General features: G+C 61.1%; 2 protein-coding genes across 7 annotated transcripts in view; one reads left to right on the forward strand and one right to left on the reverse strand.

Moving 5' to 3' along the window:
• Positions 1–8,882, forward strand: part of EXOC7 (exocyst complex component 7) — a 16,671-nt gene extending 7,789 nt beyond the window's left edge. Inside the window, exons 7-21 of one of the 6 annotated variants that reach the window (XM_006912200.3) lie at positions 249–341; positions 1,151–1,219; positions 2,160–2,305; positions 2,578–2,730; positions 2,999–3,097; positions 3,458–3,520; positions 3,818–3,884; positions 5,574–5,639; positions 5,937–6,057; positions 6,323–6,418; positions 7,132–7,195; positions 7,397–7,438; positions 7,562–7,695; positions 7,890–8,075; positions 8,176–8,882. In XM_006912200.3, the coding sequence (XP_006912262.1) occupies positions 249–341; positions 1,151–1,219; positions 2,160–2,305; positions 2,578–2,730; positions 2,999–3,097; positions 3,458–3,520; positions 3,818–3,884; positions 5,574–5,639; positions 5,937–6,057; positions 6,323–6,418; positions 7,132–7,195; positions 7,397–7,438; positions 7,562–7,695; positions 7,890–7,992 (1,316 nt within the window). In that variant the 3' untranslated portion in view covers positions 7,993–8,075; positions 8,176–8,882. Of the gene's footprint in view, positions 1–248; positions 342–1,150; positions 1,220–2,159; positions 2,306–2,577; positions 2,731–2,998; positions 3,098–3,457; positions 3,521–3,817; positions 3,885–4,808; positions 4,848–5,573; positions 5,640–5,936; positions 6,058–6,322; positions 6,419–7,131; positions 7,196–7,396; positions 7,439–7,561; positions 7,696–7,889; positions 8,076–8,175 lie in introns of those variants that run through there. The other 5 variants (XM_025047170.1, XM_025047172.1, XM_025047171.1 and 2 more) reach the window with 5 other exon arrangements.
• Positions 8,883–9,009: 127 nt separating this feature from the next.
• Positions 9,010–12,355, reverse strand: ZACN (zinc activated ion channel). The gene is made up of 9 exons (XM_006912201.3): positions 12,259–12,355; positions 12,052–12,176; positions 11,883–11,927; positions 11,603–11,709; positions 11,194–11,363; positions 10,242–10,366; positions 9,936–10,146; positions 9,635–9,799; positions 9,010–9,226 (listed from the first exon to the last, which is right to left on the reverse strand). Exons 1-9 carry the CDS (start codon positions 12,353–12,355, stop codon positions 9,036–9,038), a joined length of 1,236 nt encoding a protein of 411 aa, XP_006912263.1. The 3' UTR covers positions 9,010–9,035.
• Between the last annotated feature and the right edge of the window lie 973 nt (positions 12,356–13,328).

Below are 13,328 nucleotides of genomic sequence, written 5' to 3' on the forward strand. Positions count from 1 at the left end.
AGACCAGTGAGCGTCCATAGCAGAATCAGGAGGTCTGTTGAGAGAGCGAAATGTGTTTGTTCCTTCCTCTCTGTCCGCAGGGTCTCTGGCGGTCCTGGGGAAGGGCCCGCTGCGGGAGACGGTGCCTGGGTGCGCTTGCTGTCGGGGGGCCGGGGGCGGGGCCGGGGGGCAGGTGGAGGGCTGCTGCTGTTTTCTCTCACTCATTTCCTAGGTCTTCTTATCTCCTCTCTGTGTGGCTCTGGTGACAGGGACGATCCGGAAGGCTCAGAACCTTCTGAAACAGTATTCCCAGCATGGTCTAGATGGGAAAAAGGGGGGCTCTAACCTCATTCCTCTGGAAGGTAACCACCCCGTGTTCCTCTCCCGTTCCTCCTCCTCCACCGTGTGTTCACTCGCGGGGCAGGGCAGAGCCTCAGCCCCCCAGGAGGGCCTCGGGAGAAACCCTGAGAAGGGGCCGGGTGGGAACGGCGTGTCCCTGTGCCCCTCGCTGTGGCAGGTGCAGGGACAGGTTTCGTGGCCCTTGGCCCGATCCTGTCTGGCTGACGGCAGCTCTGCCCTCCTCGACACTTCCCGCTCCCTCCCTTCCCTGTCTCTGTCCTTGTCTCCCGTTTGAACTCATAGAAGGTTCTTTGTCACGGGCAGCCCTTTCACGCTCAGACCAGCAGTGGCAGGGCTGAGCCGGCCCAGGCCTCCTGGCCACCCCCTGCACCCCCACGTGCAGCATGGGGACGGGCAGCCTATGGGAGGCCATGTCTCTCCTATCAGAGGAAGGACAGCCCCACCCTGGGGGGCCTGACCAACGAGAGAAGGCGTCCCCATCCAGTCGGCAGTGACATTTCCCTAACGGGGTCTCTAGCTGCTGGAAGCTCTTCAGACCCCTCGGTCCTTGCAGCTTTCTCTTGGCCTCTGGGCTCGGGGAAACCAGCTCCCGAGGGTGGTGCAAGGCACTGCAAGTCAGGCTTGAAACGGCTGTTCCCAAGGTGGTCTGAGGCAGAGGAGGGGCTCAGAGCCCTCTCTGGTGTCCCTGCCCCAAACCCCCATCTCATACCCCCTCCCGGAGATCGAGGGCTTCTTCCCAGCCCCCCGAGGGGCAGCCCACCCGGCCCCTGGATAAACGCTGCTTGTGTTTGTGCGGCCAACGTCTCGCTAGGTCACGCGCATGATTTCCGAGTTAAGCACCTGTCCGAGGCCCTGAACGACAAGCACGGGCCGCTGGCTGGTGAGTACCGCAGCCCAGCCTGAGGGCGGCCGCCGCTGCCTTCACAGCAGTCACCAGACGGCCTGCCCCGCCTGGCCCAGCTGGCCGCTCTGCTCTGAGGATGGGCCAGGCCCAGTCGCCTCTCTCGCCAGTCTCTCTCTTTCGGGCACTAGGTCTCCTTGCCTCTCTCCAGATGGGAGTGCATACCTGCCTCTCGGGGCCTGGGCCAAGGGGAGAAGTGGCCGCGACTTGGTAGGTGGGCAGGGAGTCCCTACAGCTGGCTCCAGCAACAGCTCCAAGCTCTGCCTCCTGGGAGCCCATCCCTTGGCGCATAGAACTAGGTTGCCTGCCAGCGCCCCCGCCCCAGCCTCTAGGAGCGGGGTCCAGCCTCCTACTGGGGCAGCTGACAACCAAGGAGCCCTCCCTCCCTGAGGCTCACATCGCCTCTTCTCAGATTTTGACCGCATGCCAGCTAGCCTCATAGGCTGGGGCCCACCGCCTTCTTATGTTCCCGAGGCCTGGCCAGGCTGGTAACTGCCTTCAGAGGCCCAGCATTTTCAGAGATGGATGTGCCTGCCTCCTTGAGGTGGGCACTGCTGCCTGCCCATCCTCGGCTGCCCTCTTTCCATACAATTCAGAATTCTTAACCCTGGGGTCAGACATACGCTGTCCAGGAAGAAGATTCAGGAAGCTTCCGTCCTTGTTCTTTTACCCGCGTCCCCACCACCTCCAGCACCTGTTCATGGCAAAGCTGAAAGCGAAGCCAGGAGAAAGGCTGGACTTTTCCCCTCGAACCCGGTCGGGCCTGCCAGAGTCCTCAGCTTTCTGCCCGGACAGTGTTCCTCCTCCCCATCTGCTGCCAGTCCGGCCCACAGGCCAGGAGCTGGGGAGACCCGTGCCCCCATAGCAGGGAGAGGGCTGCCCCCAGACCAGCAGCTCAGCGACACTGCTGTCCCCCCAGGGAGAGACGACATGCTGGACGTGGAGACCGACGCCTACATCCACTGCGTCAGTGCCTTCGTCAAGCTGGCCCAGAGCGAGTACCAGCTGCTGACGGAAGTCATCCCCGAGCACCATCAGAAGAAGACCTTCGACTCCCTGATACAGGTCCTGCCCTGCCCCTGACCGGACGTCCCAGGAAGGGCCGTCATCGAGTTTGGGCCGGGCCTGTTGTCTGTAGCCTCCAAACACAGCCACCGCCTCCACCTTGCATCCCAGGGAACTGTCCTGGGTGCTGTGTCCCTGTCGGCACCTCCCATCCCGCATCGGAGCGTACTGGCCCCCCCCCCCGACACCCTTCCAGGTGCCCTCCCTGTCCCTGGGAACCAACTCACCACTCCTCGTCCCCTCCCTGAACTGTGTCCTCGTCCCCCTCTCAGGATGCGCTGGACGGGCTGATGATCGAGGGGGAGAACATCGTGTCCGCCGCCCGGAAGGCCATCGTGAGACACGACTTCTCTGCGGTGCTCACCGTCTTCCCCATCCTGCGGCACCTCAAGCAGACCAAGCCCGAGTTTGACCAGGTGCTCCAGGTATTTGGGCGCGGAGGCCCCTGGGGACACGAGGAGGAGGAATCCCGCTGCCTGGCATGGCCTCCCAGGAGAACCGCTTTCTCTGACCCCCCACCTCTGCTCAGAGGGTGAATGGAAGCAGCTCACAGGTTTCGTGAGTGACAGAGAGGCAGCCATCTGGGGTGAGGGGCAGGGAAGCGTCTGGGAACACTCCAGGCCACGCGCACAGGCCGCGGCCGAGGACAGTGGCCGGGGCTCCGGCCCACTGAGTAGCTGCGTGCTTCCTCAGGGAACGGCCGCCAGCACCAAGAACAAGCTGCCGGGCCTCATCACCTCCATGGAGACCGTAGGCGCTAAAGCGCTGGAGGACTTCGCCGACAACATCAAGGTCAGCTTACTCCTCCCATTGCCACGGCCAGCTTGCGGGGCTGTGAGCAGGGCCACCAGTGACCTGGCTCAAGGACCCCTTCCGAGAATGGCCTCCAAGCGGGCGGGTCTGCCCCGAGGCAGAGCTGACTGGCTGGCAGTCTCCTGCCAGTACCCACTGCCTCCCTTTCTTTCCCAGGGGCCCAGGGCATAAGGCTCCTGCCCCACTTTGCCTAGAATGTCTGTCTTGCTTACCTTTGTGCGGAGGGGCAGCCTGACACCTGTGTGCCAGGAGGGGGCGCCAGGAGCAGGCTGACGGGCAGGCATGGGCCAGAGGCCTCCTCGGAAGCTGTCTCAGGGAGTGGGGCTGTCTCTTCCACAGAATGACCCGGACAAGGAATACAACATGCCCAAGGATGGCACTGTGCACGAGCTCACAAGCAACGTAGGTGCCGCCCGAGGTCACCTGGCGGGGCCTAGCCTGGCCCAGAGCCACCCATGCCTTCGCTACCGGTAGCTAACGGCAGGAGGGACCGTGGAGTGCTTAGTGCCCCCAGCAGACAGGGTCTTTCCCCGAAAGCCAGACCTGAAGCATGAACCGTGAAGTGTGCAGCCCTCTTCTCTGGCAGACCCTTAGCCCTGCCCTTGCCGTGGAATGGTCGTGGGGGGTGCATAGCGGGAAGCAGTCTGACCTCTGGGTCCTGCTCTTGGCCTTCTTGGACCCATTTTCTCCCCCATGCAGGCCATCCTCTTCCTGCAGCAGCTCCTGGACTTCCAGGAGACGGCGGGCGCCATGCTGGCCTCCCAAGGTACTTGGCACCTCTCATTGGGGCCCCCTGCCCGTGACCCCCTCCTCCCTCTTGCCTGGAGACATGGGGTAGGCACTGGCCACCTGTGGTGCAGTTTCCTCCAGCCCTGTGGGGTGGGGTGGAGATGCGGCCTGTGGCGGGACACCTGAGCTGGTTGGGCCCTCTGTGCCCGAACATCAGGAAAGGGTTTCACTGCCTTCCTGACCCGACCCCCATCCCTTCGGCTCCCTCTGGAGCGCACTCGCTTGTTAGAAGGTGCCCTTCCCACCTCGCCCCTTCGTTTGCATTTTTCCCGCTCCTCTTGTGTTCACCTGTCCTTCTGCAGTGGTCCCCAACCTTTCTGGTACCGCGGACTGGTGCTCCTGTGAGCATCTAACGCCTGCTGGTCTGAGGCGGAGCTGAGGCGGTGATGCTGGCGCTGGGAAGCGGCTGCCAACACAGATGGAATTTTGCTCACTCGCCCGCTGCTCACCTCCTGCTGTGCAGCCCTGTTTCTAACAGGCCACGGACCAGTAGCAGTCCGCGGCCTGGAGGTTGGGGTCCCCTGTTCTAATGAGTCTCACACAACTGACCCTTTTGGGGGGGCTGGCATCTTAGGACCAGCCTGATGACTTCCCAAGGTTGGCACGTGAGGAGACACACGTCTCCAGGTCCTTCCTGGCCCTGAGACGCAGCCCAGCTTGTCAAGGGGCAAGGAGCCAAGGCAGCCATTGGCCTGCAGTTGTCCAGGTCCCCACTGGCCAGTGTGTGTGTTCCCTGGTCCTCGGCGGGTCCAGCCGGGGTGTGTCCCGCTGTCTGTTCTGGCTGTCGTGGGGAGCAGGTGGGATGCCACGCCATTTCTAACCTGTTTTTGCACTTTGCATCTTTCTCCTGTCTTTGTCTCTCCCTCCTTCCCCTCTGTGCGCACTGCCTTTCACTCCGTAGTTCTTGGGGACACATACAATATTCCTTTAGACCCCCGAGGTAAGCAGCAGGGCTCTGCAGCCCCATCCTTCTCCCCCCGGAGGCCCCGTGGGGACAGAGGCACTGGGACAGACTCAGGACCTACTGGGGAGTGGGGGTCAGAGGGGACATGGGTTCCTTCAGAGTACCCCCAGCTCTCAGCTTCCTGCATGACCACTTTCTGTGTCCGAGCTTATCTAGGCAGCGTCCTGCTGTCGCCAGCACCCTGAGTGCCCGGCAAGGCTAGCCCAGCGCCTCCCTGCCCCCGCCCTCCTCCCCTTGGCCTTCCACTCTGATGGGCCGCAAGTCCCCTCTGTTCAGCAGAGCCCAGTAGAGGAGGTGGTGGGAAGCGGGGGAGGAGGGGGAGAGGCCACGGGAGCCCGTTCTGACTCTGCTATTGACAAATGGGATAGGTGGGCCTCGTAGATATCACCAGCATGGGTCGGGGGCCGAAGGGCAGGGGCTGTCCCACTCCTGACCTGCCAGCCTTCCCGCTGATCCTGGGCTACCCCATCACCATAGAGGGGCTTGCCCTGGGGTCTAGAAGGTGTCCAAGGGAATGCTCCCTGCAGCGGACGGGGAGCCTTGGAGGCCAGTTCTGCTCCGAGCACCCTTCCGTCCCATCTGCCAGAGGAAGGAGGGCCCGGGGCCCCTCCCAGCATTTCCTCGGTTGCCCTTCAGGCTGAGGGAAGGCCAGAGAGGGTCTTGGCTGTCGCCTCTGCAATGACAGGACCTTTTCTCTCACAGAGACTAGTTCTTCAGCCACCAGCTACAGCTCCGAGTTCAGCAAGCGCCTCCTGAGCACCTACATCTGTGAGTACTCTCCCAGCACCCTGCGCTCTGCACCCCGCGCCCCGCGCCCTGCACCCTGCCTGTCCTTCCCCTCTCCTTGCGCTTTCCTGCTGTTCCGGGTCATCCTCCTGAGCCCCCCTGACCTTTGGGATTACAACCTGACCTCTGGTTCGGGGGCCGGGGAGCTGGGCAAAGGGCTCCCGAGGCTCGGGGAGTCTGGAGTCAGGGGGGAACGAGGAGTAACAGGTTTGTGGGTCTCAAGATTAGGTCATTTTAGTCAAACTGCCATGTGGGTGTGGCCACATCCATCCTGTGCAGGTAAAGTCCTGGGCAACCTGCAGTTGAACTTGCTGAGCAAGTCCAAGGTGTACGAGGACCCCGCTCTGAGCGCCATCTTCCTGCACAACAACTACAACTACATCCTCAAGGCCCTGGAGAAGTAAGCGAGCGCAGGTGCCGGTCTGCGGCCCTCACCTGGTCCGGCGCCCGCCCTCCCGGGGCTGGCTGTACCCTCCCGTGTCCAGTTGGGGAGGGCAGCGTTTCCTCTCCAAAGTCCCAGGACCCAGGGAGGCGTGGGTGCAGCTGCCTTCTTAGAGCTCTTGAAAGTGGGGCGGGAGGGGCAGGGCCTGCTGGTGCTGCTGCGGGGCTGCAGGCCCTGGGAGCCAACTGCATCCTTCTCTGCTCCCTCCCCTACCCTACTGCAGGTCCGAGCTGATCCAGCTGGTGGCTGTGACCCAGAAGACTGCCGAGCGCTCCTACCGGGAGCATATCGAGCAGCAGATCCAGACCTACCAGCGCAGGTGAGAGAGGCTGGCCCTCTCCCCCACCCCCACCCCGATTCCCACCACTCACTCTTCCTTCTCAGAGTCCCAGGACGCTGGGCCCAGTTGGAGTGGGGTCAGTAATGGGGAACTGTCACCTGTGGACCCAGTCATGTGTTTAATCGCATTCGTGGGGTGGAGATAGAAGCCCCCCTCTCGTACCTCTGCTAGCTCTCACCCGGCCCACTGTGCCAGCGTCTTCAGAGGGTAGTCTGCCTGCCGAGGGCGGAGCTAAGAATGGTAGAAGGGCTGACTGCCAAAGGCGTGGGTAATATTTGGCCCCAGCAAAGAGCAAGGTTGCAAGAGCCCTTGAACTTGGCTGAGCCTCGCTCTGCAGTGCTCCCTCTTCTTCTCCCGGGTCGGTGTCCCTCTGTCCCTGGCCCCTCCTTTTCTTCTCATCTGCTTCTCCGTCTTAGTTTGCCATGGTACTGACGTGAAGCATAGTTGATAGTGTGTGTTCAATTTATTGAGTGCTTTGTTATTTGTTCTTAATTTTTGAAGCAGGCAGTTCAATCATGTTCCCAAAGAAAATTCTCAGTTACATTTTGCTTCGTTGTGACCCAGATCAATTCCTGCCCTCCCTCCCCACCCACCCTGAGTAGATCAAGAGATTTAAGAAACAAAACAAACCAGCCCCAGGAAGCAGCAGCTGCCTGAGGCCGTCCCTCCCATGCTTCTCTCCCTCTGGGCAGTTGGTTAAAGGTGACTGACTACATCGCTGAGAAGAATCTACCTATGTTCCAACCGGGAGTCAAGGTGGGCTGAAGACCTGGGCTGGGAAGGGCTGTCTGGCAGATGTGATACTTTTCGTTCCGTCTCGGGGAAGATGGACAGGAGTCCCGCCGGAATGGGAGAGTGGAGGATGCGTGTGGCCATCGGGGAGGGCTGGGCCGGGGTGTTTGGGGAGGGGTAGGGGCCGTCGATTCTGCTCTGAGGAAAGCTCTCTCGGCCCCCCAGCTCCGGGACAAGGAGCGGCAGATGATCAAGGAGCGGTTTAAGGTGAGTGGGGTTTAAGGGGCGTGGGGATCGCACCCCCTCCACCGCTCGCTGCTGCGGTCGTAGCAGCAGAGACCTAAATACTTGTGTTTGGGTGGCTTCTCTTTCCACCCTTTTGGTGGCCAGGGCTTCAATGATGGCCTTGAAGAATTGTGCAAGATCCAGAAGGCCTGGGCTATTCCCGACACAGAGCAGAGGGACAAGATTCGCCAGGCTCAGAAACACATGGTCAAGGAGACCTACGGGGCCTTCCTGCACAGGTGAGCCCCATGCGCCTCACTCCCCCCACGAGACCTCTGTGCTCTTCGAGAAAATGCAGAGGGGGTGGTAGGTCTGGGTGGCAGATCCCGTGCCCTGGGCTTTGGTGTGGGGCCGTGGCACCCCGGCGGGAGGGCCTTAGATTGAGGTGGAGCAGGGTGGGCTGGGCTTCCCTCCGACCTCAGTGCCTGGTCAGGTACAGCAGCGTGCCCTTCACCAAGAACCCTGAGAAGTACATCAAATACCGCGTGGAGCAGGTGGGAGACATGATAGACCGCCTCTTCGACACGTCCGCCTAAGCCTGCCACTGTCCCTGCCCGGTTGCACCAGACCGGCCATGTCATTGGACACATAAACCAGTGTTCACTTGCCTCTGGGCTGGGTGAGTTTGCCGTCCTTTGGCACAGGGACATTTCTTCCCTGCCCGTGCTAGGAGCCCTGTCCCTGGGTCCTTGAGTCCTGGCTTCTGCTTCTTCCCACAGCCCCCACTCCACACCAAACCAGCACACTCCTGGGCACTGGGCTTCCTGCACACCTTGAGTTTTACGTCCCTGACTGCACCTGCAGGGGACATGTGATGGCTTCAAGACAGGGAAGGCCAGAGAAGGAAGACACAGGCCTGAGCTCACAGCTGCCTCGTGTGCACAGGAGCAGGAGGGCACAGCCACTCCTCCACCAGCCCAGTTCAGAGCTGGGGGTGGAGCCCCCCACTTCAGCCCAAACGCACAGGGGGGCTCAAAGGAGCAGGCTGACCACAGCCAGAGGCCTGGAGCAAAAGCAAGCAGGATGGACCTGCTCTCGCATTTAGTGCAGAGGGCGCATTCCCCATCATCCGCGTCCTGAGGGCTGGGGGTGTTCTGTCCCCAGCTGGCCGGAGCAGGAGTGCTCTCCCTCCATGCCCTCAAGGGCCCAGCACACCTCAAGAATGCAGAGCCGTTCTGATCACTCTCTGCAGCCTGACTCTTGGGCCCCGCCTCCTGGTCCCCAGTGCCTGCTGGCCCAGGGCCAAGCAGCAGTGGTTGCATAGGAGCAGTTCAGCTGTGGGTGCGGGGTGGGAGACTGGTGGCCACTGCTGAGAAGTTCAGGAGTGGAGTGAGGGTCGGGGTGTGAGGTGGGGCCCCACCTCCATCGGACAAGAGTGAACAGCTGAGCTCAATGAAAATGAAGGCAGACCCTTGGGTGCACTTGAGCTTGGGTGATGGGTTTATTTCACACTGCTTACATGCTAACAGAAGGGAGAGCTCAGGGTGGCCTAGGGTCCTCCAGGCTTCAGGAAGAGAGTCAGTGTCCCTCGCTGTCTCTCCAGAGACCCCGTCATGGCCCTCCCCCAGGTCCTGCACTGTTACAGCCTGGGCTGCCCACCATGGGGCGCGGCCTTGCCAGGGGCTGGGTCAGACTTGCACGTCGTCCACATCCAGAATCCAGCGAAGACAAACTGGCTACACACCACCCCCGCCACATACACCAGGAAGAAGGTGTGGTCGGCAGCCTCAGCCCAGCTCCTCCATGGCCCCTGTACTCCTCTGGGGGCCTCTGTGGGGGAGAGGCAGGAAAAGGAGCAGCATTTCAAGGCTCACCCAGAACAGAAGGGTGAACCCCAGGGCCTGTCCGCTGTGTGGCCTCCTTCCTGAGACCTACAACTAGTGAACGTTTGGGTCTGGCCCACTGTAGGCCACCTCCAGTTGAAGAAAGACTCTGCTAGAGAGGCTCCAAAGGCACAGGGTCACCTCGGGGGGTCCAAAGTCATCCAGGCCTTTAAGGAGGCTGACCTTGCTCCCTGCTCCAGACCTGCTTCTTCCAAGGGCTGATGTGGGAACAGTGGGGCACAGAATACAAGGAGCCTCCAGCCCCAGGCGTGCATCCTGCCAGCTCTGCCCCGTCAGACCTGCTCCCGGCCTCATTCCTCACCCACCCCTAGGAAAGGCCCTAGCCCCTACCCACCTTCAGGATTAGGCCCTGGGTTCCCAGGGTCTTGCCGCTCCCCTCTCGGAGCTGGACCGGGGCTGTTCTTGGCCCCGAGGTGGCCACGGGCCAGGATCCCCGCCAACAGCACGGTCTCCATGGTGCTGATGAACAGCAGCAGCAGCAGGATGGTGAAGTAGTAAACTGGGGAGGGGGCGGGAGCGTAGGTCAGGGGCCAGCCTGTGCCTCCGGCGCCCGGGTCGCTGAGCAGAGGTGGGGAGAGAGAAGGCCAGCCAGGCAGAGGGCCCCTGCCCCGGGTGGGTGAGGGCAGAGGGCTTACTGAGCAGTGGGTTGCAGGAGGAGGAGCTGGGCAGGCCGTCCACCAGGGAAGAGTGGAAGACGAGGTAGCCCAGCAGCAGGGTCACTTTGTAGGCGGTGCGCTCTGTGGCCCGAAGGGGCAGGAGCCCCCCACACACATCAGCCAACAGCAGCGCCTCCCCGGGTACCAGCAGAGCTATGATGGCCTTTAGTGCCGTATTCTGTAGGCGCAGCTGGAAGGAAGAAAGTTGGGGCTTTCTGGGGGTGTGTGCGGAGGGTGGGCAGGGCAATGCTCCATCAGCCCTCTGTCAGCCTCTCCCCGACTCACCGTCACCCGGAAGCAGGGTACCAGCTGCTGGGGCAGGGCTTGGACTTTCAAATCCCGAACCACATATTCCCGCTTGACACTCACAATCTCATTCACCACATGCGCCTGGAACTCCAGCTCCATCGCTAGGAGTAGGGATGAGAACGGTGATCTAGGAAAGAGATACCCCTGCCCCCACATCCCTCTTGGGAATAGGGGCAGGGACAAGCTGGTGCCTGGGACGGAGACTTCTGATGGCTGCTGGGGGTAGGCTTGGAGATGAAACTGAACCATACAGGGCTTCCCAAACCTGAATCTGCACCCCTAAGTTTTCTCCAGTTAAAGGAAGGGCCTTATCAGATTCATAGACAGATTTTTATGTAAAAATAAATACACTTCGCACACTTTGTGGAGCGGAAGTGGTCCCAGACTCATCCACCAGTGTGTCATCTCACACCTGAAATACTAGAATTCATGCCCTGTAGTATTTCCCGGAGGCAGGGGTTATAAGGGAAGGATGGGACTTCTCTGCCAAGTTGGACAGCGTCACCTGAGGGGTCTGTGGGATATTGACTGGGTAGTGGCACCTTCAGGATGTTTACACGGATGAGGCCACGAGCTGAGCTTACACCAGTGGCCCAGCCGCTGTGGTTTGGCCCTGGCTGTTGCGGGCAATCGCCTTGGGGTAGCTGAGGGACAGAAGACTGAAAGTGGGGGGGACTACAGGGAGGACAGGGGAGATCTAGTGAGAGGTGCTCCGGGATCCATTCAGCTCCCCTAAGCCTGGGGGCTAGACTGGGGTGGACGCAGGCTCACCACCCCCATGTCAGACATTGACCCGAGGCTTCCCCTCTCCTCCCCTCCCCCCAGCCCCACTAGACTGGGGTGGACGCAGGCTCACCACCTCCATGTCAGACGTTGACCCGAGGCTTCCCCTCTCCTCCCCTCCCCCCAGCCCCTGTCCTGTCAGCACCAGTGTTGCCGAGAGCGTAGAAGCTGAGGGTGCAGTCACTCTGGTCCCTGGGGAAGTGGAGGAGCTCAAAGTCACAGTTGGTCTCTGTGGTGAGGGCCAGGTGGAGTTCGACGTGGCCATCTTGATCCACTTGGGCCCGTAGGCTCTGGTCTTGCCAGTCTACCCAGAGCCTGCAGGAAAGGCACTGCAGCTGGAGGCCTAGCCCCTTCTCTGAAGGGGGTGCAGGGGGAGAGTCAGGCACATGCCCAGCTGCCATGCCCTGACCCCAGGGTTCCAAAAGAGAGGCGTGCCAGTTGCCTGGCAGGGTGCCCAACAGAGAGATGTTCGCTCAGAGGGCCTCCAGGTTCCAGATGGGGAAGACAGGGATATGTGCAGTGCTTCCTGGGACTAGCACTCCCGCCTCACTTACGCCTCCTGGATAGTGAGTCCCGGCGTCCACAGTGAGTTCCAGGGCCGCGTGACCATGCGCCGTGGGTATACACTCCCGTTCCAGGCCAGGCGAGTGTCCAGCCAGGCCTGGGGACACAAGGATGCCACTAAGGCTCTGGCTCTCCACAAATTTGTGCCTCTTGGCTTGGCAGGTTGATGAAGGCCAGTACTTCTGAGCTGGACTCAGAGGGTTCTCCTGTCCCAACCCCCACCCTTTTATACTCCCTCCCCCCCCACACACACACACACTGGGCGCTCACCAGCCGAAGCAGCAGCATGGAGGACATTGTGTACCGCAGGATGTCCTGCAGGAGGGGGCAGCGTGTCACGAAAGAAGGTGGGAGAACTTAGCATGCCAGGGGCTGAATCCTGCCCCACACCCAGCTCAGTGCTTGGGCCCCACCTGCTCCACGGCCTGAGGACACTTACCACGTTGAACACATTCGACACGACCACCTGCACGTCTACGAGCAGGGGCGAGCTCCCGTTTTTGGGAATCTGGATGATTTCCTGAACCTCCAGGGGTGAGTTGGCATCAAAGAAGGATGGCCAGGCTGAAGGATGGAGGTCGAGGTCACCTGCAGGCCCTGAGGCCCAAATCTGAAAGCTCACTACCTACCAATGCCTTCCACTTACCAAGCACTGGCCTGTGGAAGTGACGACGGCCCTGGACGGAGGACTGCGTGGTGCCTAGTCCGAGCAAGGCGACATGGAGCAGCAGCCGCAGGGCCATCATTGGCGGCTGCACGGAGGGGCCGGGCAGAGCAGCGGCACCGGAGCTCCAGCCTCTAAGTCACTTCTCTGGGGTACTGGGCAGTTTGTCGAGGCAGCTGCTCTGTACCATGATCCTGGAGCCTTGGACTTGGCACCCCACGCCCACCCTGGGTTCCGCAAACACCCGAAGACAAAGCCCGGGACCCAGCCCTGCACCTGCCTAGGCTTTCCTGTCTCGCTCCATTTCCACCACCTGGAACCCGTTGCCACATTCTAGGCCCAACTTGGGCAGACGCCGCAGGCCTACCTTGCTTTCCAGAACGAGCCTGGCTAAGTACCCAAACCCTTGCCGAAATGCCTTGCACTCAACGATAGGAAACGGGCACACCCTTAAGAGTTTTCCTGCCTCTTCTTAAGCCCTGAACCAATTTCATATAAAAAGCTTTGGCTTGAGGACTCCAGGAGGGGGGCAAACCCGGAGACAGATAGAGGCTAGCTCATGAGCAAAGCCGGGAGGCATCCCTGTTCCCGCATCAGATTCTCAGCCTGCCCCAGTCCAACGCTGCCTTAGAACCGCTGCTGTGCGCCCTGGAGCAGGACCGGTGGGGTTGGAGCGAGACTTTCTGGCCAGGAGAAACCAAGTTCTGATCCCGGATAGCTGCAGCTGAAGCAAGGAAAGAAAACCTCAAGGCTGAAAGTCTGTAGGCACCGATAGGGCTGCGGAGACTCCGAAGGGGCCCAAGGAGCTGAGAGCAGGCTAGGACCCGCCACACACTACTGCACGAGCGCTGTGAGGAATATAGTATCCGCATCTGTCATCGACCGATTTTACGGAATGCGCTTAAACACCCTGCCTGCCTTTGTCGTATGCATCCGCAGCTGCTGGTTTGCCAAACTATATACACCTGGCGCCTCCGGACGGCCACGTGCAAAGAGCCTTCAGGAGTTGGGCGCTCCCCAGCCTCATTTAAGAGTTCCTATGCGGATTTTAA

This window comes from Pteropus alecto, unplaced genomic scaffold (assembly GCF_000325575.1).
Source record: "Pteropus alecto unplaced genomic scaffold, ASM32557v1 scaffold134, whole genome shotgun sequence".
Taxonomy (NCBI): domain Eukaryota; kingdom Metazoa; phylum Chordata; class Mammalia; order Chiroptera; family Pteropodidae; genus Pteropus; species Pteropus alecto.